A 27407-nucleotide genomic window follows, 5' to 3' on the forward strand; every position below is an offset into this window, starting at 1 on the left:
AGGTCCCCCAGGTGGATAGAGCGGCTGTGATCCACCTGTGCCCCAAGAATGCCGCCACCTGGCAGGATTGTCCGGTACTCCCCTCCATAGCCTGTAGGATGACTTCGTCGCTGACCTCGATAGCCTACAGCACCACTGGTCAGGCGGCCTCCGCCCTGCATTCCATGGCTCTCCTGCAAGTCCACCAAGCCAAGGCACTTAAAAATCTGCACTTGGGTAGTCCTGACCCCGAGGTGCTTCAGGAACTGTGCTCTGTCACTGACCTCGCTCTCAGAGCCACGAAGGTCACAGCGTGGGCACTCGGGCAGGCGATGGCCACCCGCCTGGTCCAGAAACGTCGCCTGTGTCTAAACCTGGTCGAGATCCGCAACGTTGACAAAATCCGCTTCCTCAATGCCCCCATCTCACAGCTTAGTCTCTTCGGCGACACCGTCGATGACTTCGCCTGGCCATTTTCGCGGGTAAAGAGGCAGACGGTGGCTCGGTCATGCCACGGCTCTAGGACCCAGAAGGCTCCTAAGCGCTCCTGAGACCGAAGACCCAGCCAGTAAGATGTTCGCTCTGGAGCTGGTACCAAGACCACTCCACCCCCCCGGTGGAGGGCCGGGAGGTAAATCCTTATTTGCCTTATTTTCTTTTGCCACACTCCCTTTGGGCTGTGGTACCCACATTGTCAATCCTAAGACCGTGACCTTGCCCATGGTTACTACGACACCCTTCAGGGACCAGGTTGTGAACCTGCAAGGGCTGCCCCGGGAGGAGGCAGACCCAGCCTTTACGTTGCTGTGTCCGGTACATGCTTTGAGTGTCTATTTGGACCGCACGCAGAGCTTTAAATGTTCTGAGCAGCTCTTTGTCTGCTTTGGCGGACAGCGGAAAGGGAACGCTGTCTCCAAACAGAGGTTAGCCCATTGGGTCATTGACGCCATCTCCCTGGCCTACCAGACACAGGCCGTGCCCGCCCCCTTGCGGGTTGGAGCACACTCGACAAGAAGTGTGGCATCCTCATGGGCACTGGCCAACTGCACCTCCCTAGCAGACATCTGCAGAGCAGGGGGCTGGCAACACCCAATACCTTTGTGAGATTCTATAATCTCAAGTTTGAGTCGGTCTCATCCTGTGTTTTATCAGGTCCAAGCCGGTAGAACTCGGTAATGCGGAACAACTGACCGAGTGTACCGCTTGCACTCAGCGAATTTCCCCTCCACTGAGGCGAACACATGCGCTCTTATCCCAGGAAATCCCACTAACTAGGCTCCCTTGATGACTCCTCCCTAGCCCTCTGGCCTGGGAATTCAGTGGAGGAATTTGAGACCAGACCCACTACGAGCTTCAAGTGCTCTGTACTGGGGTAGGGCTCCACAGGCCCTGTCGGCGGACCCGCGTCTCCCTTGGGCAGTCTCTCTGCCCTGGTCGCTGTGTTTGTAGAGCTCCTCCCTTACTAGGTAGGAACTACCACTGCACCACTTCCACGAGTGGCTTGACCACCCATGTGACGTATTGGCCACATGTTACCTCCCCCCAACCTGGGCAGGATGTGCTCTCCGCAGAGTCTTTTCCCCCTGAAAGAATAGGATTGGAAAAGAACGCCTTCCCTGACATATTTTATAGCATTCGACACAACATCTCGTTCCCTCCATCAGGGAACAGAGGTTACAGCAGTAATGATGACGATTTCAAAGTGTTCATTTCAAAGCTGGTTGATCTGTTTTAAGGCTTATAAACTTATAAACATGGTGGGGGAAAGATGCTAAACACACAGTTTTTTAGGATATCGTTTTGATTTTCAAATATATTTAGTTTGTAATTAAATATTTCAAAGAGATTAATTTCAAAGCTGGTTGATTTGTTTTAAGGCTTATGTATGAATTCTTATAGAGAAAATCAATAGAACTCTGAATGAATGGCATTGGGTGCTCCCTGTTTCCATGGTAGCCATGGGTAACAAGATTGTGGGAAGTACTTCACCAAGAATTTGGCATGATTTTACACAAAGTTGACAGTCATTTGAGAGTTTGTCACCTTGCTGTGACCCTGCCTGAGAAGGCCATATGCTATCAGGCTATGGACACTTGGGTGATACTTATGTATGTACTAATTATCATTCAAGATCTCCTGAGGAAGAGAGAAGTGTTTGTCCAAATCACACCAGCTACATACTTGTGTTCCTCAGGGATCAGTGTTTGAACCCCTCATCTTCTAAACCTACACAACATCATTATCCCTTTCGCATGTGCGATCACACCAGTAGGCCTATGATTACATTAGGCTGAGCTCAGAGGCGTATGATCAAACTGGTGCTGTCTGCATTCGTGCAGCTGTTTACCAGCAAAAGATAGACTGACGTGGTTATCATAATGAAACAGATGCTCAAATTTTCTTTTTTATGTTACAACCAGAGGTCTATACTAACGAAGAACCAATACTTCATTACGCTATTAAGTACAGTTTTTATATGTTTCTACTTTATGGAGTATAAATATTTCTTTTACTTTCACTTTACTACATTTTGAAGAGAAAAATTATACTTTTACTCTGATAAATTTTTCCAGACCCGTTACTTTTGCGACTGAACACAGAAAAAAAAATAGGTGCTGCATGTGTAAAAATATCGGCAATAGTGATGTGTGATTCGTTAAAAGAATCAAAAGAGTCGGATCTTTTACATTTGATTCCTTTGAACTGAACATAAAGATTCAAACAGTGGTCTAAATGATTCATTTTGCAAATCTGAATCATAATTACAAGAGAAGCATGCGCAAGATTGCGTGTTCTGTCATCTGTCACCTTTCGGGAAGACAAGAAACTGCTCGTGTAAGTAAATATATATATATATTTTTTTTACTAATTAATTTGATAAGTTTAGGCTTAAACATTATGAAAGCTGTTAAATAATGAAGTTATGTGCGATCATTCTCCCGCCTTTCCAGTAGACCTGTCCATATAAAAGTAAATCACATTTGTTTATATTGTACATTTAAAGAAGATATGGTGTGTATTAATAATTACCAGCGCTCATGAAAATGTGTTACAATATTTATTTTTATATTTTCTCATTAATATGTCCATAAATATTTATTTTGATATTTTATGAAGATGTGAATGGTCTTTGCCTAAGCAAAACTAGTTTTCTGGTGGTTGCTAAAGTGTTATATTTGCTTTGTAGCATATGCTACAGTATGTGCTTACTAGTGTTTTCTGGATGGTTGCTAGGGCATGCAATCCAGTTGTCAAGGTGATCTCTGCTGTGTGTTTGGCGCATTGCTACATTATGTGGTTGCCAGGTTGTTACTATGCTGTTTCTAAGTTGTTTACTGTGTTTTTGGCACATTGCTCTGCAGTTTACAGGGTGTTATAGGTGGTTGTCCTGTTGTTGCTATGCTGTTGTAAAGTTGTTTTAACTGTGTTTCAGCACATTGCTATGCTGTTGCCAGGCGTGTTGTGGGTGGTTGCTTATTGGCCCAAATGAAAAGAGCCCAACCCCCACAAGTCTCTGTTCTGGTCACTAATGTGACTCAACTCCTCCCTTCAGTGATCCAATTTTTATGGACTGTGGTGTTCATTTATTCTCATCCCATAAATATTATCATTCTGATTTGACTTGAATGCACCATTAAAGGGATAGTTCATTTTATTTTCTTACCCTCATTCGATCCAAGATGTGAATGACTTTAATTATGTTTCTGCATAACACAAACAAAAAAAGATTTTCAGAAGAATATTGCTGTTATGTAGAATTTTGAAGCTCAAAAAAAGCACATACATGCAGCATAAGAGTAATCTATAAGACTCCAGTGGTTTCAACCAATGTCTTCTGATCAGTTATAATTGGTTTTAGGTGAGAATAGACCAAAATATTACTCCTTTTTTACTATAAACATTTACATTAGCAGTCTCCTTGGCTATCAGGATTTCAAGCTCGATTACACCTCCTATAGCGCCATCTAGGGCTCTGCGCATGCATCAAGCACTAAAAAGTGAAATCAAGCTGGAAATCATGATCATGCCTAGAGATTGCAATGGCAAGATGTTAAGTGAAAATTAGTTACAATTTGGTTTGTTCTCAACCAAAATCATCTGAATCGCATCAGAGGACATGGATTTAACCAATGTAGTAGTATGGATAACTTTATTGTCCCTTATTGTGCTTTTTGTATCTTGAAATGTCTGGCCATCATTCACTTGCATTGAATTGACCTATACAGCTGAAATATTCTTCTAAAAATGTTTGTATGTGTTCTGCAGATGAAAGAAAGTCAAACACATTGGGGCATGAGGGTAAGTAAATGATGAGCACCACCAATCAAATAAATTGCCATGGGTTTAATGAAATGTTCCGTAATTTATGCAATGTGCATGTACTTTTGATACTTAAGTACATTTTATATCAGTTACTTTAATACTTTTACTTGAGTCAGTTTCCATGAAGGTAACTTTACTTTTACCCAAGTATGACAAATGGATACTTTATACAACACTGGTTACAACTATACAAACAATCACAAAATTTAAAGCTGTTACCGTCAAAGTGCACTGTTTTGATGCAACGATGTGGCAATGTTTTCTGACATCAAACAAAAATACACAAACTAGTCAGTCCCCTCGAGCCTCCTCTGTCCCTCATTGTAACAACTTCCGGTGCTGGGAAAGTGGAAGGGCTTGGTTTCTAGGTTCTGTGGCAAACTCAGAATCCCATGCTGCATTGCATGTAAACAATATGGCTGCACATATAGCCTTGTTTGCATCTTATCTATCATAATCAATCATTATAAACATCTAAAAACCACATTACATGTTTGATGTGTTTTCCTGCAGTACATCTCCTGTGAAGTGTAAGGTAAAATTTTAATTACAGCACACATTAAAGAACTCACGTTGGGGGGATTCGTCAGTACAGGAAAAACTCACATGTGAAAAGGATAAGGTACATGGTGTAACTGGAGGCAGGAACCGGCTGAGCAGTCAACGAGACTTTTAATGACAAACTCAACTTAGAACAACATAAAATATAAGACACACACACACACACACACACACACACACAGCAAGTACGTGTCTCTCTCTCTCTCTCTCTCCAGCACTCCCAACTCCTCTTATCTCTCTCCCACTGATTGGTCCACTCAGCACAAGGCTTGCACACTCACAACCCGACCTCACCCTCCTCCTCGTCACACATGGCTTTTCCTGCCACTGCTGTGCAGATGATACCCAACTCTACCTGTCTTCCAGCCTGACGACCCCACTGTTTCAGCATGTATCTCTACCTGTCACCTTCACTCAACCTTTACCAAAACCCAACTGTTGACCACAACCTCATTATTCATCTTGGTTCAACTACACTAACGCAAACCAGGACAACCCGGAACCTGGGAGTGGTGGTTAAAGACCACCTTAACTTCACCGCCCACATCATATCAACCACCCTGTCTTGCAGGTTTGCACTTTTCAGCATCAGGAAAATCAGACTTTTCCAGCGCTTGTCACTTCAAGACTGGACTACTGCAATGCTCTGTTGGCCAGCCTCCCAGCTAGCTTGATTAAGCTGCTGCAGATGGTCCAGAATCACGTGGCGCATCTGGTCTCCAATCAACCAAAGAGGGCTCTCGTCACTCCCCTCTTGATCTCACTCTACTGGTTACCTGTTGCTGCTCACATCAAATCCTTGATTTGCCTTAGCACCACTTCAACTGACTCCTCTAAGTCTATGTCCCCTCTCACTCTTTCGGGTCGATAAACAAGTGGTGTATGATGGTCCCATCGCAATGAGGTTCAAGTTCCATTTCATGATCATTTACCTTCTCTGTTCCTCTGTGGTGGTGATGGCACCAGCCCTGGGAAAGAAGCAGTGTTACAGTCTAATTGTGATAGTCTAATTTGTCCCAGATGGCAGGGGGACAAACAGACTCTGTCCTGGGGGGTTTGAGTCTTTGAGAATTTTTTATGTAGTAAGCGAACAGACACAGTGTACATGTTTGAAAGCTCAGAACCAATGATCGGCTGTGCTATTTTTTACTGCACTTGAAATGTTTTTATGGTTTTCCCCAGTGCAACTGGCATACCACACCATGATTTAGTGGGAGAGGATACTTTCTATAGTGCTGCAGTAATAGTTCACCAGGAATTGTGAGGGTAGTTTGGCCTGTTTGAGTTTCCTCAAGAAGAATAGTCTTTGGTTTCATAAGGTGAATTGTGTATTGAGGGACCATGAGAGTTCTTTTGTTATGTAAACTCAAAGGAACTTGATGTCATTGACGCTCTCCACCTCCTTTCCATTTATGCAAAAAGGGACATGGATGGTCTTCCTGGATATCCTGAAGTCCTCTATTATCTACTTGGTTTTGTTGTGTTCAGTACCCAATTGTTGTCCATACAACACTGGATCAGATGCAGTCATAAGTGAAGAGAATTAATAGGGCTGGAATAGGCACACAGCCCAGAGGCATACCTGTGTTAAAAATAAGGGAGGACAAGTTGAGGTTACCTGTTCTGATATTTTGTGGTCTGTTTGTTAAAAAGTACATAATCCATGAGCAGAGTGAAGTGCCTAAGCCCAGGTTGCTGAGTTAGCTTATACATTTTTGAGGGATAATGGTATTGGAGGTGGAACTGAAATCAATTAATAGCATCCTAAAGTAGGTGTTTGGCTGCTCCAAGTAAGTCAAGGTTGTGTGGAGTGCAAGCAAGACAGCATCATCTGTAGATTACTGTCGAAATGTCAAGGGGATGATGGCCTTGATGTGTGAAAATATAAGTCTCTCAAAGCCAGTCATAAAAACAGGGGTTAATGCAACTGGGAAGTAATCATTAGGGCCTTTTTCTGGAGAAATTTGGGCACAAGGATGATATTGGTGTACTTAAGACAGGTGGGGACAGTGGTAAGTTGTAGAGCAAGGTTGAACGTGCTAGTGAACACCCCTGCTAGTTCACCAGTACAAGCCCTCAATGTGTGGCCCAGGATCCTGTCTGGCTCTGCTGCTTTGTTGATGTCTGTTTCTCAGAGTGGCTCAGACCTGATGGTGCTGTAAGACAAGTGCCTGCTCCTCCTCTGTTGTTATTGTGTGGGCTTTAAGTCTGGTATTTTTTTACATCAAAGTGAGTGAAGAACTAGTTCTGGGCATCAGAGAGTGCCGTGCCTTTGCTGATTTTCAGGAAGCTGCCTTTGTAATCTTGAATGGCTTTAGTCCTTCTGGGTTCTGGTTTGGCAAGGTAGCTGGGGACTCGGGTTAGGGCAATGGCAAGGCAGCTGGGGAGCGGAGGGGCCTCCATCACAGGGACCTCCGGAACCACCAATGCAGGGACCTCAGGGTGGAGATTGTTAAGGGAATGCTGGGGCTTGAAGTCTTAGTGTAACTTAGCCGCTGGTGCATTTGCAGGAAATTAAAGATGAAGTTTTTAAGTGGTAGAGAATCACAATCCAGTGGCAATGACTCCCTTACAGATTTATTAAGTCCCAAATATAAAACTGTCCTAAGTGGCCTTTCAGGCATAACAGTTTAAGTTCAAGCTGTATTACACTTTGAACATGGATTCCTGTACATGGTATGCAATCTCTGCTGGTTTCATCGCTTGATCTTGCATTCTGTAGCAATGATCCTCAGGCATGCGGAAGTTGTGAACCCAAATGTAGATTTTATTACATAAAATAAACAAGGCAACAAGTACACCCAATTTTTTTTTTTTTTCACATTTACTCACCCTCATACCATCCCAGATGTGTGACTTTCTTTCTTCTGCAGAACACAAACAAGATTTTTAGAAGATTATCTCAGCTCTGTAGATCCTCGCAATGCAAGTGAATGGGAACAAACATTTGAAGCTCCAAAAAGCACAAAAAGGCAGCATAAATGTAATCCATAAAAGTCTAGTGGTTAAATCTATATCTTCAGAAGCGATATGATAGTTGAGGTTGAGAAACAGTTTTTTTTACTATAAATTCTCCTCATTGCCCAGTAGTTGGTGATATACACAAAGAATGTGAATCGCCATAAACAAAAGAAGTGAATGTGGAGATTGATAGTAAATAAGGACATAAATAACAATCTGTTTTCAAAAACAATATTTAAAATGGAATATTTAAGATTGGCATACAGTTTTTCATCAATTCATCAGCCTCAGCCTTTCATAAATTCATCAGCCTCAGCCTTTCATAAATTCTGCTTAAAAGTCCATGCATCAGGAAAATATGCTTAACACTGTTAAGGAATGTATTTACCTAATTTGACATAACTGTTGCATTATGCTCTTTCATGTTTTTGCATTTTGAGGAATATAGAATCTGTTTTTTGTGAGATGAGTAATTTTTGAGCGCTGTGTCATATATATATATATATATATATATATATATATATATATATATATATATATATACATATATGTCAAGTTTTTTTATATTTGCACATGTATTTTGCTATGTATTTTGAGTATAATACAAATGAACTCCCTAACGCCATTCTTTTTGAATGCCTAGATGTATATTTAAGTAAAAATAGGAATAATATAAATTATGATACACAATGTTTCAAATAATATAAAAGAAAACACAGACCATGAGGCTGTTTTCTTTTACATTATATAGAAGCTGTAAATTTAGAATATAGAAGCTGTAAATTCATTCTTTCCTTTTATGTTATATAATATACCTGGTGACATTTTTTCATTGCAAGGATAATATAACACAAAGTATTCTTGTTATGGTGCTCTTTTTCTCACCATGCACAAGAAACCCTGAATTCAATACAAATATGCAATAAATAAAATAAAAGGAAATAATTAATTTACAGCTTCTATATTATTTACTGCACATTTGGATCGAATTAAGGGTTTTTGTGCGTGAGACAAGTAAAAGAGCACAATGCCTGTGTCTGCCAGTTGATTAGTGGCACCAACCCATATTGTGCAGCAGCAGCAACTCTGGAAAAATTACAAAAAGCTTGTATCTCATTGGTCAGTCAGTTTTCATCGCAGTCCAAAAAAAGAATGAAAATCGGACTGCTCTCCCAAAAAAAAACCTTTGGATTGTCGCCGAACGATTTGTTGGACCCGATGTGAATAGTGCCATAGGAATCTATTGTACCTTTTGAAAAGCTCATTCGAACCAAACATTTGCACCAAAAATTCAGGCTTGGTGTGAATAGGCCTTTAGTTTATACAGAATAGGATATAGTAGGATTCAGTCTATGGAGGATGTAAAACTCCTTTTGGAATTAAGGTTTAAAGAGAAAACGGACCTTAATCAAACAACGATGTGCATTTAAAGCAAACTTGGTCAATGAATGAATCTGTTGTTGATTACTCACGATAAGCTGTTGAATACATAGCCTATAGAAATCGTGAGACTGTAAGTGCATGGCTGCACTCACTTTTTTTTTTAATTGCCAATCGCAGATTAAGCTCATTCCTTATGAATGAATGATATGGGGTTTAATTGGATTCTGTCTCTACATATTAAGATATTTGGAAATTATAATATGTTTATATATTTAGGATCATTACGCATGCTTATACAACTTTCGTGAGAATTGGATTATAATTGACAGTTTAGCAGATGGTGCTGTTGGCTTTCATTAGCCATGTATCTCAGGTGCAGTTGCATCAGAACTAATGACAATACAATAAAAATTGTGTGAAAAAAAATATATAATTATAATCAGATAATTAAAATGCATTACATTCAGAATTAATCATTGATAAGACAATACAAAAAACGGCTTTAGAATGCAATGTATTGTTTACTACCATATTATTGAACATAAGCCAATCATTAGCATACAGTTCACAGCATTTCACAAGTGAATTTGTCAATCATTTCGAGGGTTATTATGAGGGCTTGTTTAAGGACCCGTCAATTTCAACAAGTGTCAGACATGCTTGTGTAGCGTCTCGTGTGCGTTGCATCACAAACATAACATTTATAGGTCACTGTGTCAAGTTAAATATAGATTAATTCTTAGAACACATCTTGAGATCCCTTAGTTTGAATTTGCGCTCCATCAAATGTGTTGAACGCAAGAACATAACGAATGTCTGTTTTGTGCTGTCTGGATGTTTTCTTCACTGTATAACCTGCGCATTGCCACACAGCTGAAGTTTCAATTACTGCCCTCTGGAGTAAACAGGTGGTACTACAAGCTTGCATTTCTCAGGAATCTTCCTCATTACAATCCAGGGACATTGCGATTAATTGCGTACATTTTTTTAACACGTTATTTTTAATAGAAGTTAAATCGACAGCCCTAATAAATATATACAAATGTTTCTATTAAAACAACATTGATTTAATTTCCTCTATATTATGATATTAAGGAATTCACATATTTTATACTCTTGGTAATAAAGAAGGAAGTTTTTGTTGCTATTTAGTGTTTTGGGAGAAAATATCTCCAAGTTCCTTAAGCCCCAGTGTTGTACCATACTTATGACAAGAAAAGTGCATTTACATTTGTAACAGCCCTCTCAGGGTTTACCGGATCAAGAATCAGAATCTTTGCAAAACGAACATAGCTACGTGTTTGTCGAATGATAGCAATCTACTTTTTCTCTCTGTTTTTCCAGACTTTTGCCAAGTTAAACCCTAATCTACAGCCGATGGTTGACCTGATCAAGGCCAATCGAGTAAAATGGGAGGAGCTTCACCACAGGCACCAGCGCAGCCAGGAAATCACCAGTCCTGGTAGTCCATGTAATGGGGACGCCACTGCAACCAGCTAAAGCTGCGCAGGCACTAGCGACAGCAATCCTTTCCACTTTGTGAGCTAACTGTGGGACAAATATGCCAGATTTTGCCACATGCTTCTTTCTGACCCGCAGCTCTGCACACGGAAGGAGTTTTTACCTTTGCTGCACGCTTCTGACCGGCAGGCATTACCTCAACAGCACACTCTTTGGGGCATTCGCTCTCTCTGCGAGCACTTCAGGCAACTGCGACTGAGTTTGTGTCCATCTCCACAGTGCAAAGACTGCACGATTAGCTCGCAATGACTTGTTTATGTGGAGAAATCTTAGGGATGTGTTCAGGCCCAGGAAGCTAACAGGCTGAATTAGCTAATTTATGGCTAGCATGCTAACATAAAGATTCTACCATGTTATTTTTTGATTGGTTCTATTAGCGACTTCCAGCAGGGACTGTTTAAGGAAGATTGCTACTGTTTAATGCAACCTGGTCTCATAGAATCACGTTACTGTAACTACATGTTTACAAAATATGTTTTACGTGGGCTGTTGTATATATCGCAACATTTACCTGGTGAAATGAACACTAAAAGCACTGCACCACCAATACCTTTTTTCACTTTCACACAAATCACAAGAAAATTGGCGGATTACAAGTTATAAATGTTTATTTTTTACACTGTTCCTCACACACTGCTAATTTATGGCATCAAAAATGCTTTTATTATAGTGCATAACTTGTATGGTAATATATTTTAACGTTTACATTACTTAACCAACTACATTTACAAATATATTAAGAATCAGTCAAGTTGGACTTGGATACGAGTCCTGAAGTACATGCGAGTTGACATGTGAGCCGAAAGTCTTGTCGAAGCAGCACAAAATGTAGTTATTTTACATTTGTTGTGAACATTTCACTCAGAACTGTGCGATAATTGTAATAAACCACATACATTTATTTAGCAAAAATGTTGCAATAGTCACTTAATTTTCATGAGATCAGGCTGGTTTAATAGTACTATAGTGCAGTTTTCCTTTTGTAGCTTTGATTACATTGTTGAATGAACACACCGGGACTCGATTCTATATTGTGCGTATTTCATATGAAGGAATGACTAATGCAGGTTTTGAATGTACAGTATGTTTTGCCTTTGTTGTTTTAGCTGATATATTTCAAAAGGATCAGGTGTTTACGGAGCCTTCGCGCTCTTGCCAATTCTTTCAATGCAAATTCACTCCAGCACTCTTTTCTGTGCCTTGGTTAAAAGCACCCATGATAATGCATGAAGCCCATCCCTGCATCATGATTCTCTCTCCAGTTTATATTGTTTATCTTGAGCGGTGTAGCCATTATGATGTCTTAGCCCTGCTTGTTTTATCATCAATAAGCTCAGAACATAGTGTGAGAGATTGACTCATTAAGTTAACGCTGTTCATTACACTGAGTGTGTACTGAATTACCTCAGACCAAAAAATTATTCATATTATTTAAAGGTGAAGTGTTTAATTTCTGCAGGACTAGCGTCACAAAACGGAATCGCAAAAATAATGACAACTCAAACTTTCTCTGCATCTGCCATTGGTTGGAAAACAGATAGTTCTGCCCCATACTCACACCATTGGTAGAGCCAGTGTTGATGTTGGGGTGGTCGAGATGCACAAACAAACAGAGCAATGTTCTGAATGCCCCACAGTGTTTACATATTGCGGTCAGCCAACAAATGGCTTTTATACACATCCCCTTTAACTTTTAGTAATTTCAATTAAACTTCAGACACGTTTTGCCAGTCAACACAAAAATGTTGTGATAAATCTGAAAACATGTATGTGCCTTTACAAAATAAAAACAAGAGCTACATTTTAATTTAGAATTTCACTGAAGGGAAAGCTGAATGTTTGACTGTTAAATAAATCCTCTCCTTTATCCAATTTTGGTGCATCACTCAAATTCTGTCAAGAACATATTACATTTCACACCTTTAAATTGAAATTTGTGTGAAGTACCATTTAGGACTGTTAAAATGTTTTATTTCTTTATTATTAATATTGTGAAATTGTGTTTTTATGACATGGACATTTTCTGCCCAAATTCTCATTACATGTTTTACATCTTTCAAGTTTGTTTTTAATTCTCATTATTCTCACTTTTGATTCACATTAGATCCTCATTACTGTTTTACAGTAATAAGAAATACCCTGTCAAGACACAATTATTATATATTTCTAGCAGCATAAACTTAAATGTATAATATTATAATAATAATAATATATATATATATATATTATTATTATATTTATACAATATATTATATTTATATTTTATAAATATAATAGATAAATAGTATATTTAATATATTTAAATAATATATTTTTGTATTACAGTAATGAGAATGAGATATTTTTTACTTACAGTAACACATTTTTTATTATTTTCTTAATTTTTTTATTTTACTTTTATGTGAGATTCATCCAGATATCATGATGCAAGGCAAAATACTTTGGGAATTTAACAGCATTGCATAAAAAAAGTGCTCCATTCAGTTGATTTCGTGGGATTTCATATTCATTAATACAGTACAGTACACAAAATCCATGTTCAGGATCCATTTCCTTCCAGGGTTTCCCTTGTCACCACAACTTATGATGTCCAAGACCAGGTACAGATCTGGTGTTTGTGAAACAGTAAGTTTACAGTGGAAGAAACCAAACAGTATTTTTGGCAAGCATTTCTTAATAGAGAGAGAAACTATATACTATACTATACTACACTATACTATACAGTACCTAGAACTAAAGCTGACTGCCATTATGTAAACCAAAATGGCTCAAAATAGCTTTAAATCTCAGTTCTAACACATTAATTTCTTACATCTAAATTGTTAACACTAACCTGTCAGGGCAGTCAGTATCACCAACTTAAATGAATTTACATTTTCAGTTTTCCTGGTTAGAAGGAGAATTCAAAGACTATCACATTGTATTTTACATAAGGTGGTGAATGACATCAGGGGCTGTTTTATGTATCGATGGCTGCAACTTAAACAAGTAATATGATACAATATGCACTTCCAGGTTCTGTTGGGTTAGTGGCCTCAAGGCAGTTTATCATGTCTATACTAAAGTCTCCTTCAATCAAGGAAAAGCCTTAAAGTTAGTTATTATCTGGATATAACCATGGTCATTCACTCACATCTGAAAAAATTTGCACATTCGTCATAATAGCCTGTTTGTATTGTCTTTCCTGTTCTCGGCTCCTGTGTGTCCTGAAGTGGAAATAACAAATAACTTTTTTGATACTTCAGAATCAGAATGAGCTTTATTGCCAAGTATGCTTACACATACAAGGAATTTGTCTTGGAGACAGAAGCTTCCAGTGCACAAACAATACAGAAACAAGACAGAGATAATAATACAAAAATAGAATAAAAATAAAAAGCAAATCGAATATATTAGTATAAATCTAAATACACAATAAGACAAATATATATATATATATATATATATCTGTGACTTGACTGCATTTTGAAAATTGTGTTGTGGTTAGTTTGAAAGGCTCATTGTGCTAAAACAAGTCTACACGCTCTTGGGAAAAATAAAATGCAAATTGATAAACGGTTAGATTTAATTGCATGAGGAAATGTCTTCTCCAGGGATGAACAGCTACCTTTAATTAGATTCACCTGTACTTTCATTATTCAGTATTTGATTTAATGCACATGCATGGAAAAAGCTATTGCATCACAGTGGGGTGGGATGGGATATTTTCATATTGTACAATTACATTATTTAGAATATTTACATTTTGAGAATGATTTCTTCTTTAGGGATTGGTTACTGTTATTGCCACTGTTGTTTAGATGATTCTGTAAAGCATTATGTAAGTTGACAAGGCTGTTTTGAATCTTCTTGTTTGTTCAACTCTCCTTTTGTCTGCCAGAGATTTATTGAGAATCCTGAAGCATGATTTCTGGAAGTGTTCAATTCAAATAAAACGTGCTGCTAAAACTTTGCTGTCGCTGAGCTGGAAATTCATTGCATGTAGTGTTTTTGGCACTTTTGCTGACTAGAGTATGTCTGTATATCTCACAAAATCGATTAACATTTTGAGGGTCAACAGAACCATGGCCTAGTTGTTGGTGCAAATACTCTTGACACATTGAGCTATGCTACTAACGAGGGCGACACAAATTTGGGAGCATAGCAGCTGGGATCCAGAGGTAATAATACTATTCATTTTCTCCAAAGAACGTTTCAATTTTTTGTGATAATATATAAACATTTCTTGACTGACTTATCATGAGCCAGAAGTCTGCACAGGCATTAAAGAAATAGTTAACCCAAAAATGAAAATTCTCTCATCACTTATTCACTCTCATGCCATCCCAGATGTGTAAAACTTTCAAATGAAGATTTTAGAGGAATATTTCAGCTCTGTATGTTCAAACAATGCAAGTGAATTGGCACCAAAATTGATTGATCTGTTTCTCACCTACACCTATCATATCGCTTTTGAAGATATGGATTTAACCACTGGAGTCATATGGATTACTTTTGTGCTGCCTTCATGTGCTTTTGGACCTTCAAAGTTTTGGCCATCATTCACTTACATTGTGAGGACCTACAGAGCTGAAATATTCTTCTAAAAATCTTAGTTTGTGTTCATCAGATGGAAAAAAGTCATACAAATCTGTGACGGTAAATGATGAGAGATTTTTCATTTTTAGGTGCACTATCCCTTTAAGTTGAAACCGAAACCGGCCTGTAACATGAGACCGTGTTACCCAACTGGTTTCAAGCCTCTACCCAAACCAGAAATCTCTCACTCCCTTTATAACTTCTCATTCATTGAATCCCACACCTGACCCTAACCCAAAATTATACTTGCAACCCGACAGTTTGTCGGCTCCCATTGGGATCAGGTCGGGTAGCAGACCTCTATAATTAGCTCTGAGTTTGTTAGGCGACGACATGTACTTTAATGGAAGTGACAAATAAGTGTGATTTCACACTGTATTCAAAAATTCTAATAATTTTTTGCAATAAAATTCTAATAATTTAATCAAGAACATACAGTCAATAGTTTTAGATAGTACCATTGTTTCTGATTTGATTATGTACTTCACATTTGTGTTTCTGATTTTCAAATACTTTGAGTTGAATCAAATGTTGGGATTGGTTTGGTTCATGGCTTAGAAATTGTACAGAAAAAAAAAATTCTCAAACCTGCTTCATAGCAGCTACTGATCTATCAGTGGTAGCAGACCTAATGGTGGACTCCAGATAATCTCACATAGCCAGACCTTTGACTAAAATGGCAAAGGTCTGGGATCTATAGCAGCTTCAATAAAACACAACAGTCTGGTTCTGGAAGTAAAAATCCCATTAATTTTTTTCCATAGATTAATTGGTTTTCAACGATAACTTATAAACCTTTAAAGACAGACCTACTGCGAGTTCAGAGGTTGTTTATCGATGGTACAGTTTATATACTTCTGTTGAAGCCATTCAGGAGCTGAAATTAGATTTGTCAAGCCGGACACTTTGCGCTTCCCGTCGTGTGGTGAACCTTCATCAGTCACGGAAGATTGCGCAATGTTTGCTTTCTTTATTGCAGACAAAGTGGAATTCAAATAGACAAATGCTTGAATTTTACGTATAATAAGCAAAAACATTATTGATTTGAAAATGTTATGTGGTGCTTAATACAGTGCCTGTATTAGTATGTGAAGTATGCCATTGCGAACGCAGCCCATGAAACGCAGGTCACCATTGTCATGTTGTGAGTCTTGCTAATCACATATAGGCTGCGTCGTCATTCAAAGCTTGCACAGCTGCTTTGGAGAAATTGCAGCGGCTGAACCAGATGGTTCTCGAAATGTCCTCGTGGTATTTCGATGGCATACGTCACAGTGATGCAGTGGTGGCGCCATCTAAAGATAGACAACATTTCTAACTGAATCTTTTTCCATAGAATATGGTAAACTTCCGCCCACCCTTACACAAGGTTTAGTTCCTTAAATACCCAAACCAAAAAAGGACACATTGTTTTTAGACAGTTGGCGCCCAATTTGTCTGCTTAACAATGATTATAAAATTTTAGCCTCTATTTTTTTCTGCCAGATTTAAAAAACATTGGACTCCATTATCGATGATACACAGTCAGGTTTTATGAGTAATAGACATATTTCAAATAATATACGTTTGGTACTAGATCTTATTGATTACGCTCACCTATGAGAGCTTCGTCCTATTTCTAGACTTTCATAAGGCCTTTGATACAATCAAACATCAATTTATATATTTGGCCCTTAAAAAATTTGGCTTTGGTCATTTTTTTGTTAATACTATTAAAACTCAATATTCCAATGGCAATCAAGTTGCGTTCCGGCACCTCACCCAGAATTAATCTTAATCATGGTATTAGAAAGGGAGGTCCCATTTCTCCATATCTATTTTTAATTTGTTAACAACTACTTGCAGATTATATTAAACAAAGTCCATTGAAGGGTATTGCAGTTGCAGGTAGTGAAATTATCATTAGCCAAATAGTAGACGATATCACTCTCTTTTTAAAAAATACAGAACAAATATCTATATAAGCTCTCAATATTATCCATACATTTTCCAAAGCTTCAGTACATTTCCTGAATATTAATAAGTGCGTGTTAATGTCCCTTAAGCAATGTGAATTGTCATCCATTTGTGGTATTCCTATAAAAGATGATTTAGGCATAACGATTGAGAAAAATGAGGATAATAGGTGTGAGCTCAACTTTCCCCAATTATTGATAAAACAAAGAAAAAGTTTAATCAATGGTTAATGAGAAACTTATCTCTTAAGGGGAAAGTATTGATTATAAAGGCAGAGGGTATCTCAAGACTTACATATGCAGCTCTCTCCCTGGCGGTCAGTAATATTATCTGTAAACCTATTGATAAAATGCTTTTCAATTACTTATGGAAAAATAAGACCCATTACATAAGGAAGTCTGTGGTGATGAACACAATTGAAAATGGAGGTCTGAACTTTTTGGATTTTACCACTCTTAACCATACTTTTAAAATTAACAGGATCAAGCAATTTCTGAAAAAGCCAACAAGTATTTGGAATATTATACCTCATTTAATTTTTTCACAGGTTGGTGGTCTTCATTTTCTTTTACTCTGTAACTACAGCATCACCAAACTTATGAAAAGTTATCTAATTTTCACAAACAGATGCTTCTTTCTTGGAATCTGATTTATAAACATAATTTCTCACCTAATAGATTTCATATCTGGAATAATAAGCATATTTTGTATAAATCCAAGTCGTTCTTTTGTGAGCAATGGTTTTCAAATAATAACATTTTGGTGAGCCAACTTTTTAACCAAGCTGGTCTTTTGTTGACTTACCGGTACTCAGTATTTTTGTCTAAATTTAAAATTCCAATTCTTCATAAAGACTAGTGTAGTTATGGATGCTATCCCATCTGGGATGAGAATGTTCTTTAAAATTATCCTCAGTCTCCTTTGCAATCTTTGGATCCTGCTGCCACTGTAATTGGTCGGGACTGCTTTTCTACTCATGTTAAGAATAATAATCGAAATGTGCAGGCTCTCTTTCAAAGGGATTTTGTTTCTACTTCTCCTACTATAACTTTTTGGAATAGCTGTGTGGCTGGATTGAGATGGTGCAAAATTTGGAAATTGCCCCATAAATATTTAATCATTGCGAGAACATGACCATGGCAATGATACGGTCGCGGCTTTCCTTCCTCAGAAGGAATGCCACTCCAGCCGCCCTGTGTCGCTCCTTCTTCTCACAGGATTGAGAAGGACCCAGCTGGCGATGGAGGCGATTTGGGGATGGCAGCAATGCAGTTTCAACATGTACGTCCCCGCAAACCTCCCGCCCCCGACACACTCGTTGAATTCAGCCCGGCTCGAGGTAACAGCAGCTCGCCTCATGGCCAGCCTGCCTATCCTCTTGAGCCCCCCGAGCCAGATGAGCTCGCCGCTGCATCAGAGAGTGGTCCGGCTGACGCCCAGATGACCGACATGCTTTCCCGGGCCGGCGTTAGCGTGTGGCTGGCCTGGAACCCTCTGTCCTCCCCACAGCCTTCGCGGCTGGATGATTGGTTCCTCTGGTCTGCGTGTCGCTCGCTTTGGGAAGCAGACATCCGCATTCTCAACTACCTTGACGACTGGCTAATTCTGGCCCACTTCCAAGAGTTACTATGCGCCCACAGGGACCAGGTGCTCAGGCTGGGAAAAGAGCATGCTCACCCCGGTTCAGAGCATCTCTTTTCTCGGCTTGGAGTTAGACTCTGTCTCAATGTTAGCGCGCCTCACCAACGAGCGCACGCAGTCAGTGCTGAAATGCCTCACCTCGTTCAGGCCGGGCACGGCGGTCCCCTTAAAACATTTCCAGAGACTCCTGGGGCATATGGCATCCTCCACGGCAGTCGCGCCGCTGAGGTTGATGCATATGCGACCGCCTCAGCACTGGCTCCAGACTAGAGTTCCGAGACGAGCATGGCGTGTGTTCATCACCCCCGCCTGCCGCCAAACTTGCAGTCCCCTTGCAAATTTGGGTTGGTGCGCCGTGTGCAATGGGCACGCAGCCGCAGGCCCCACTGCGCTGGCACATAAACTGCCAAGAGTTGTTGGCTGTACTTTTTGCCCTGCGGAGGTTTCTCCAGCTAATTCAGGTCAAATACGTCTTGATTCGATCAGACAGCGCCACCACGGTATCGTACGTAAATAGCCACGCCGGCGTACGCTCCCATCACATGTCACAGCTCGTTCGACTCAAGTTGCAGCGGGCCACTCACATCCCGGGCAACCTCAACGTGGTAGCGGACGCACCATCATCCAGTGGAGAGTGGAGGCTTCACCCCCAGTCGGTCCAGCTGATTTGGGAATGGTTTGGCAAGGCCTAGGTAGATCTGTTCGCCTCACAAGAAACCTCCCACTGCCCGCTTGGGTACGCCCAAATGGAGGCTCCCCTCGGGGCAGATGCGCTGGCACACAGCTGGCCCGCGGGTTTGCACAAGTATGCATTCCCCCCATTGAGCCTACTTGCACAGCTGCTGTGCAAGGTCAGGGAGGACAGGGAACAATTCATTCTAGTGGCTCCCTATTGGCCCACTCGGACTTGGTTCTCGGATCTCGTACTCCTCGCGACAGCCCCTCCCTGGCAAATCCCCCTGAGAAAGGACCTTCTTTCTCAGGGATGAGGCATGCTATGGCATCCGCACCCAGACCTCTGGAACCTCCATGTCTGGCCCCTGGATGGGATGCAGAAGATCTAGCTGATCTACCACCTGGTGTCGTAGACATGATCAACCAAACCAGAGCCCCTTCTACCAGGCAACTTTATGCCCTGAAGTGGCGCTTATTCACAAATTGGTGTTCTTCCCGGGCTGAAGACCCACAGAGGTGCGCAGTTAGGTCAGTGCTTTCATTCCTGCAGGAGAGGTTGTCTTCCTCCACTTTGAAGGTGTATGTAGCTGCTATCGCAGCCCACCACGACACGGTAGACGGCAAGCCTTTGGGTAAGCATGACTTAGTTATCAGGGTCCTAAGAGTTGCCCAGAGGTTAAAACCCTCCCGGCTGAGCCTGTTCCCCTCCTGGGATCGCTCAGTGGTCCTCTCGGGCCTTCAGAGACCCCCCTTCGAGCCGCTAGTATCAGTCGAATTCAGGGCCCTCTCCTTGAAGACGGCCCTCCTGATCGCTCTTGCTTCCATCAAGAGGGTCGGGGAACTGCAAGCGTTCTCTGTCAGCAACACCTGTCTGGAGTTCGGTCCGGCAGACACTCACGTGAGACTGTGACCGGGCTACATGCCAAGGTTCCTATCACTCCCTTCAGGGACCAAGTAGTGAACCTGCAAACGCTTATCCAGGAGGAGGCAGGCCCAGCCCCTTCGTTGCTGTGTCCAGTACGTGCTTTGAGTATCTACTTGGACCACACATGCAGAGCTTTAGATGTTCTGAGCAGCTCTTTGTCTACTTTGGTGGACAGCGGAAAGGGAACGCTCTCTCCAAACAGAGGCTTTCCCACTGTGTAGTGGACGCCATTACGTTGGACGATCGCACCCAAGTCATGCCCCCCTGTGCGGGTCCGAGCACACTCAACAAGAAGTGTTGCATCCTTATGGGCACTGGCCAGGGGCACTTCCCTAGCAGACATATGCAGAGCAGCGGGTTGGGCAGCACCCAATACCTTTGTGAGATTTTACAATCTCAGGGTTGAGTCGGTTTCATCTCGTGTTTTCTCAGGTCCGAGCCAGTAGAACTCTGTACATGCTGACAAACTGACTGGGTGGACTGCTTGCACATAGCGCCCTTTCCCTCCACTGAGGTAATACAGTGCGCCTTTACCCCAGGAGATCCCATGAACTCGGCTCCCTGGATGACTCCTCCCTAGCCCTCTGGTCCACAAATTCAGCGGAGGAATTTGCCAACCAAGACCAATGCGGGTACTCAATTTACCCTGTACTGGAATAGGTGCTCCACAAGACAGGCTCTCACGTGGACTTTTCCCCCCTGTGTGTATTTTCCGCGGTATGGTCCCCTTGCGAGCGGACCTGCGTCTCCCTTGGGCAGTCCTCACGGACCCCCGGTCACCGTGTTTGTAGCAACTCCTCCCTCCCAATGAAGTAGGATCTACCACCGTGCCATTTCTCCACATGTGACCTAAAAGCCCATGTGATGTATTCCACCACTCTTTACCTCCCCCAGTCTGGGAAGGTGTGGTCTCCCGCAGGGTCTTCCCCCCCTGAAAGAATAGGAAAACTGGGAAAGATCGCCTTCCCCGAGTGCGTATGATAGCGTTAAGGTGGCCCCAGCCTCTTTAACTCTATGCGAGAAACATAGAGTGAGAAAAGGCGCGGCCTGCTCCCATGCTTGGCACGTCGCCTTGCTCCCCCCTGTCGGGGGTAAAGAACCAGAAGGCTTTGACGATTTTATGGGGCATTGGGGAAGGGTACGTGTAGCCTGGCACAGCTGGTCGCTTTGGCACGTAAAATGCCTTCCCGCTCCTATGTCAGCAGTACACGTACACGGCTCAACGCATGGCGTGATTTAAATTGGACCCCTATTGTCACTTCTTCGACACAACGTCGAGTGAGCGACAGACGGGGAATGTCTAGGTTACGGATATAACCTCAATTCTCTGATGGAGGGAACGAGACGTTGTGTCCTCCCGGCCACGTTGCTGAACCGAGCCACTGTTGCGGCCAAACCTCATTATTGGTTCCTCAGAAAAATCCTGAATGAAACAGACGCATTTCCCTCCCTTTATACCCGTATGTCCGGGGCGGGACATTCAAATTATGTATGCCAATTTCTCATTGGCCTTTTCTCATAGATCAGAGATGCAAAATGCTCTCAAGAGAGACCCCTAGTGTCGCTTCTTTGACACAGCGTTTCGTTCCCTCCATCAGGGAACGGAGGTTACATCCGTAACCTAGATGATTACTTTTCTGCATTTGTTGGCAAATTTTAGAATTCATTACTGTAATTATGGTGGTTATAAACCATTAGTATTCATTTTTAATTCAGAGGTTCAGCAATACCTAAGAACAATTTCCAATTTGAGTAACAAGAAAGCTGTAAAGTGTATTGAAATATGTTAACAATTTGATATTTTTATTTAAACAGTTTATTTATTTTCCTTTTTGTTGTTGTTTGTTTTAATATATCTCTTGGCTCTAGATATAAAAGTTTTATAAGCATTAATAAAAACTTTTTTTAATAAATTTTTTTTTTTTTAAATAATTTCTAACCGACATACACGTCTTCAGAATTCAGCCTCAATCGGCCAGTGCAGCACTGCATAAAGTGGTGCTGGAGTGGTGATGGTGTAGTGGTCTAAAGCACATAACTGGTAATCAGAATGTCGCCGGTTCGATCCCCACAGCCACCACCATTGTGTCCTTGAGCAAGGCACTTAACTTCAGGTTGCTCCGGGGGAGATTGTCTGTAATAAGGGCTCTGTAAGTTGCTTTGGATAAAAGCGTCTGCCAAATGCATAAATGTAAATGTAAAGTCAACCACACTTAATGACTGAAACGTGCCTTGAGTCGGACCTCAGCAAGAAGCAGCATTTGAGGTAATTTCAAAGATGGCGGCTACCAGCTATCATTCAAAATTCATGAGGGAAAGTTCTTTACCATTTAAGGCCATCACTCAAAATTCACGATGGTGAGGATTCCCACTGAGGTGAATGTATTTCCCCAGCTGAATTTCACTGTATGAAGGTAAATGTGACCACTCCTTCAAGGTCTTGTATCGCTCAACTAATGAGGTGATGACTTGAATCAGGTGTGTGTCTGATTTGTTGGCACTTGGCAGCGCTGAGAAATACTGCATTAAAATGTAGACAGATGCCACTTAACAGTGACCCCATGTGGTTAAACATATTTATGCACATTACAAAATGGTTTCCACCAAGGTCTAAAATACCTGGCGAGTGCTGGACAGCTGCAGTTTATTCATCAGTGAGGACCACATGAGAACATGTTTTAAGAAATCATTTAAAACCATAAATAGGAAAATTCAACAAATTAAAATGACATTTTTAATCATGACACAAGATATAAAATGTTCAACATGTTATTTTATTGCACAAACAGCTTAGACAAAATGTACTCCGATATTAAAACACATGACCAAAAAATCTGTGAAAAGACAAGGATAACTTTCATAATTTTCTTTTAATACACGGTTTCTTTTTTAAAGCTCTTCTTTTAGTGAAATATAAGAGGCTTGATGATGAAACCGCTCCGCAAATCCCATCATTTTACATTTCAGCTACACAAAATAGCTCAGTAATGTAGATGGATTTATAACACATTTTAAAGCTCTTATGCCATTTTATAAATGATGGTGTCATTTGAGAAACATGTGAAAAAGCTCTGTTGAATATCAGAGCCCTGTTTGACAGGGCTGAGCAGTGGGAACTCACAGAAGTGTGCAGTGTTTATAAAAATAAAAGCCCTGACAAGGCAATTTGATTAATTGTTTAGGGTTAAATGCCTTACAAAAGTGCCACTGTAGTAAAGAAAGCCATCTTTACCCTGTAAAATGGTACACACACAGACTGAGTCCGTTTACATGCACACCAATATGCTGATTACTCCCCAAAATCAGCTTATTAAAAAAATCATACAAAGGAAACCACATCTACATGAGATTTGAAATAAAGAGTTTTTATCTGCTTTTGATGTTAAACCGCGAGTCATGCGCATGGTAAAGTTTAAAAATGCATTTACATGACCACACATGTTGCAGCCTTATTAAGCATAATCGATGTAAGAACGTGCATGTAAACGCGCTCACTGTGGCATTTTATAAGCGAGTTAAAGACATTGAATTAACCTGTTATTCCACGTTTATATCTTTCTTTCACCTTCTACAGTAGTAGAATATATGGGTCTTCACAACTTTGAATGGGGTATCAAACATCTGAACTATGGTGCATTCTTGGAAGTAGACAATTTTTTAAAGATGCACTGACAGGCCCCGCTCCAGCTCTAACATGTAAGGAAGGCGATAGGACCCTCCGGTGGGCCGAACAGTTGGAGGAGTGGGTGTGTTTGGAGCCAGACATGTGCACTGATTGAGATGAGATTTCTGACAAGTTTAGTCTCATATTTCCTCAACATTGAATGCATACAAATCAAATGATATAACTGTCACAGATAATGTTTTACATCCAAGTTCATATCATCTCTGGCTTTTTGCATATGTTGTGTTTAAAAAATACTATTTATCTTGATGAATCTTCAGCAATCGTACACTCAAAAATGTGCCATCATGTTTATATACAGGATGTACGTGTGTGTGTGTGTGAAGCTGCAGCATGCCTTTAAAGAATCTTTAAAGGCATGTCTTTGGTAGAAACACAAGGAGAGAGATTTGATAAAAATCAATGAAATTATCAAACAAATCCACTCAAACTAAAACCTCCGTCAGACAGGCAACATGTTCTAAGACGGCAGAATACACACATGATCAGGGCTTTAAAAGACTAGCACACAACACTGGCGCAACATCTCGGTTTTTAAACCCTATATTTACAGGGTGAATTTTTAACAGATCTCATTCAATGCATAAACTTAGGCACCTCTTAAAGAGTGAATCTCACAAAATCAATCAAGAGCCTATGGTGTCAAATTGATATCATCAGAGCGTTTGAATTTGAAAAGGTCACTGAATTCATGTGTGTAATTCAGTGTGACTGAACATTTTAAATGTAAATTTAAAGGTTAATTTAAAATATTTCTAAATGTTTTATGTGAATTCATCTTTAAATTCAGGTTGTAAAATTTAATTATTCAAGCGGTGGTCGTCTCAATATTCAGACTGCTAAATTCATGTTGCAAAATTGTAGGATGACATCCGGGAAAGCAAGGAAGTGCAAATATATAAAAAAAAAGAATCAGCACCACTTTTTAAAACATTAAATAAAATAAAAAAATTCCTCAAGATCATGCATTTGGAGGCTTTTTCAAATTCAAACTCTGATGTTATCAATTTTATTACATAAATGCCAGAGTCATATTTCAGCTCAAAATTAAAAGAAAAAATTATAATAATTGGCCATAAAGAAATAACTTATTTCCCCCAGTTATCAATATAAAACTTTACAGTTATATGTAAAATATACACATACATACATTCATCTTACTCTCATTACTGTGCGAAAACATTTTACAGCTCTGTAAAAAATTAAGAGACCTCTGCAAAATGATCAGATTCTCAGGATTTAATATTTATAGTATATGTTTGAGTAAAATGAACATATTTGTTTTATTCTATAAAGTACTCACAACATTTCTCCCAAATTCCAAATATGAATATATAAAAGTGAATATGAACTTGTTTTCTTTGCATTATTCGATGTATGAAAACAGCATAGTTTTTGTTTTTTGACCAGATGTAATTTTCTGAAAATAAATTCTCTAAATAACAATAAAAAAAATAATTTTACTCAAACACATATCTATAAATAGTAAATCCAGAGAAACTGAGAATTTTGCAGTGGTCTCTTAATTTTTTCCAGAGCTGTATATTATTTTGTGACAGGGCGAAGGGCGGTCCGGGTCATGATAATATTTTCTTTATGCGATATATAATTTATTTTTACTTTATAATATAGTAATGAAAACTAGAATTTTAGCATTACAGGTATACAATTGGAGGGAAATTTGTTATATTATTAATAATATGTCACAATGCAAAAAATCTTAATGGTCTTAAAAATAAGTATCAACGTTTTCTTTATGCAACAAATAATTTTTTTTTTCTTTTAATTTTAGAAAAATGTAAACATGACCTGGATGTTTTTCTGTGAGAATCACCCAAAAAACATAATACAGATCATTTATGAGAAACAGCTCGAAATAAAGGATAGAAAAGGCAAAAGTACTTTAAGGAAGAGAGAAGAAAACAGACAGTAAACATTTAGAGTCACTCAGAATGAGGAGTATTGGACAGACAGAAAGAAGGCACACTGATTTTAAAAGCTGATTTCAGTCACTGCTAACATACTAAACACAACAGCAGTGGAAGAAACAAAAGCATCCAGACAATTGATTATAAAAATCCTGTTACAACAAATGAACAATGGAAAGACCAGAGAGAAATTACATCATGTGTTAATAATGAGGCAGTCTGAGTAGTTAAAAAGTAACTTTAAAATGAAAATGATGCAATTATTTACTCACTCACCCTCATGTCGTTCCAAACATGTACTGCTATTTATTACATAGAAAACAAAAGCAGAAATGTTTGAACAATTGTTACACAGCTCTTGCCATCCAACAATGTCTGTTCGGCTCCAAAAAAGACAGTACAAAAAGCACCATAAACATCAATACAAATTATTTCTGCATTGTATTCCAAGCCTTCTGAAGCCATAGGATAGCTTTGCGTGAGGTTGACATTGACAGGCCATTTTTGACTCTGTACATGGTCTGCAAGCTTCAGCGAAAGTGATTTGCATAATAATTATTTAAAAATTTCAAATTTTTTGTGTTCCGCTGACAAAATAACAGCATACATGTTTATAATGACATTAAGGTGTGTAAGTAATGCATGAATTTTCATTTTTGGGTGAACTATTCCTTTAAAGGTGTCATTACTTAAAGAAATCAGTGTTAAAGGGAAACAGAGGACTGGTTTATCATATTACTGTGCACACACACACACTAAGATGAAAAAACAAGAATATTAAGTTTTAATCAAATACGATTAGATGATCGCAGAAAACAGGAATCCAGAGTTTGGAGCAGAATTACAACAGGTTTCTGTTCCCAAAAATGTTCTGAGGGTCGATGTACTCCTTCACCGACTTCAGCATGCCGAGACCCACGACGGACACGCTCTCTTTCATCCATTCCTTCCTGAGTTTCCCCACTGAGAAAGAAAGAAAGAAAGAGAGAGAGAGAGAGAGAGAGAGAGAGAGAGAGAGAGAGAGAGACAGCAGGAAGTGCATCAGTCTGGTGGATGATGAATGTTGTGGGGGTGGGCGGCTCGGCTGAAATGCTGAGATGTTTTGCATGATGTGATTTATGGAGAGCAGTAGACTATCAAACTCATTATGCTGCCTGTGCTCCCAGTGGAGTAAAACTACAGCGCCATGTTTCTACTCATGCTCTGTGTGTGTCCTTATCCACTCTAATCTACACTGTCTGTCTGTCTGTCTGTCTTTACATAACTAAATACAAACCAGCATACATCAATG

At 39.9% G+C, this 27407-nt stretch overlaps 2 protein-coding genes across 2 annotated transcripts in view; one reads left to right on the plus strand and one right to left on the minus strand.

Moving 5' to 3' along the window:
- Nucleotides 1–11008, plus strand: part of pde11a (phosphodiesterase 11a) — a 170281-nt gene extending 159273 nt beyond the window's left edge. Inside the window, exon 20 of the mRNA XM_052142651.1 lies at nt 10552–11008. Within this exon, the coding sequence (XP_051998611.1) occupies nt 10552–10707 (156 nt within the window). The 3' untranslated portion in view covers nt 10708–11008. The remainder of the gene's footprint in view (nt 1–10551) is intronic.
- Nucleotides 11009–23263: 12255 nt separating this feature from the next.
- The window catches only part of LOC127654841 (alkyldihydroxyacetonephosphate synthase, peroxisomal-like), a 62088-nt gene continuing 57944 nt past the window's right edge, over nt 23264–27407 (minus strand). Inside the window, exon 20 of the mRNA XM_052142336.1 lies at nt 23264–27079. Within this exon, the coding sequence (XP_051998296.1) occupies nt 26958–27079 (122 nt within the window). The 3' untranslated portion in view covers nt 23264–26957. The remainder of the gene's footprint in view (nt 27080–27407) is intronic.

This window comes from Xyrauchen texanus, chromosome 14 (assembly GCF_025860055.1).
Source record: "Xyrauchen texanus isolate HMW12.3.18 chromosome 14, RBS_HiC_50CHRs, whole genome shotgun sequence".
Classification (NCBI taxonomy): domain Eukaryota; kingdom Metazoa; phylum Chordata; class Actinopteri; order Cypriniformes; family Catostomidae; genus Xyrauchen; species Xyrauchen texanus.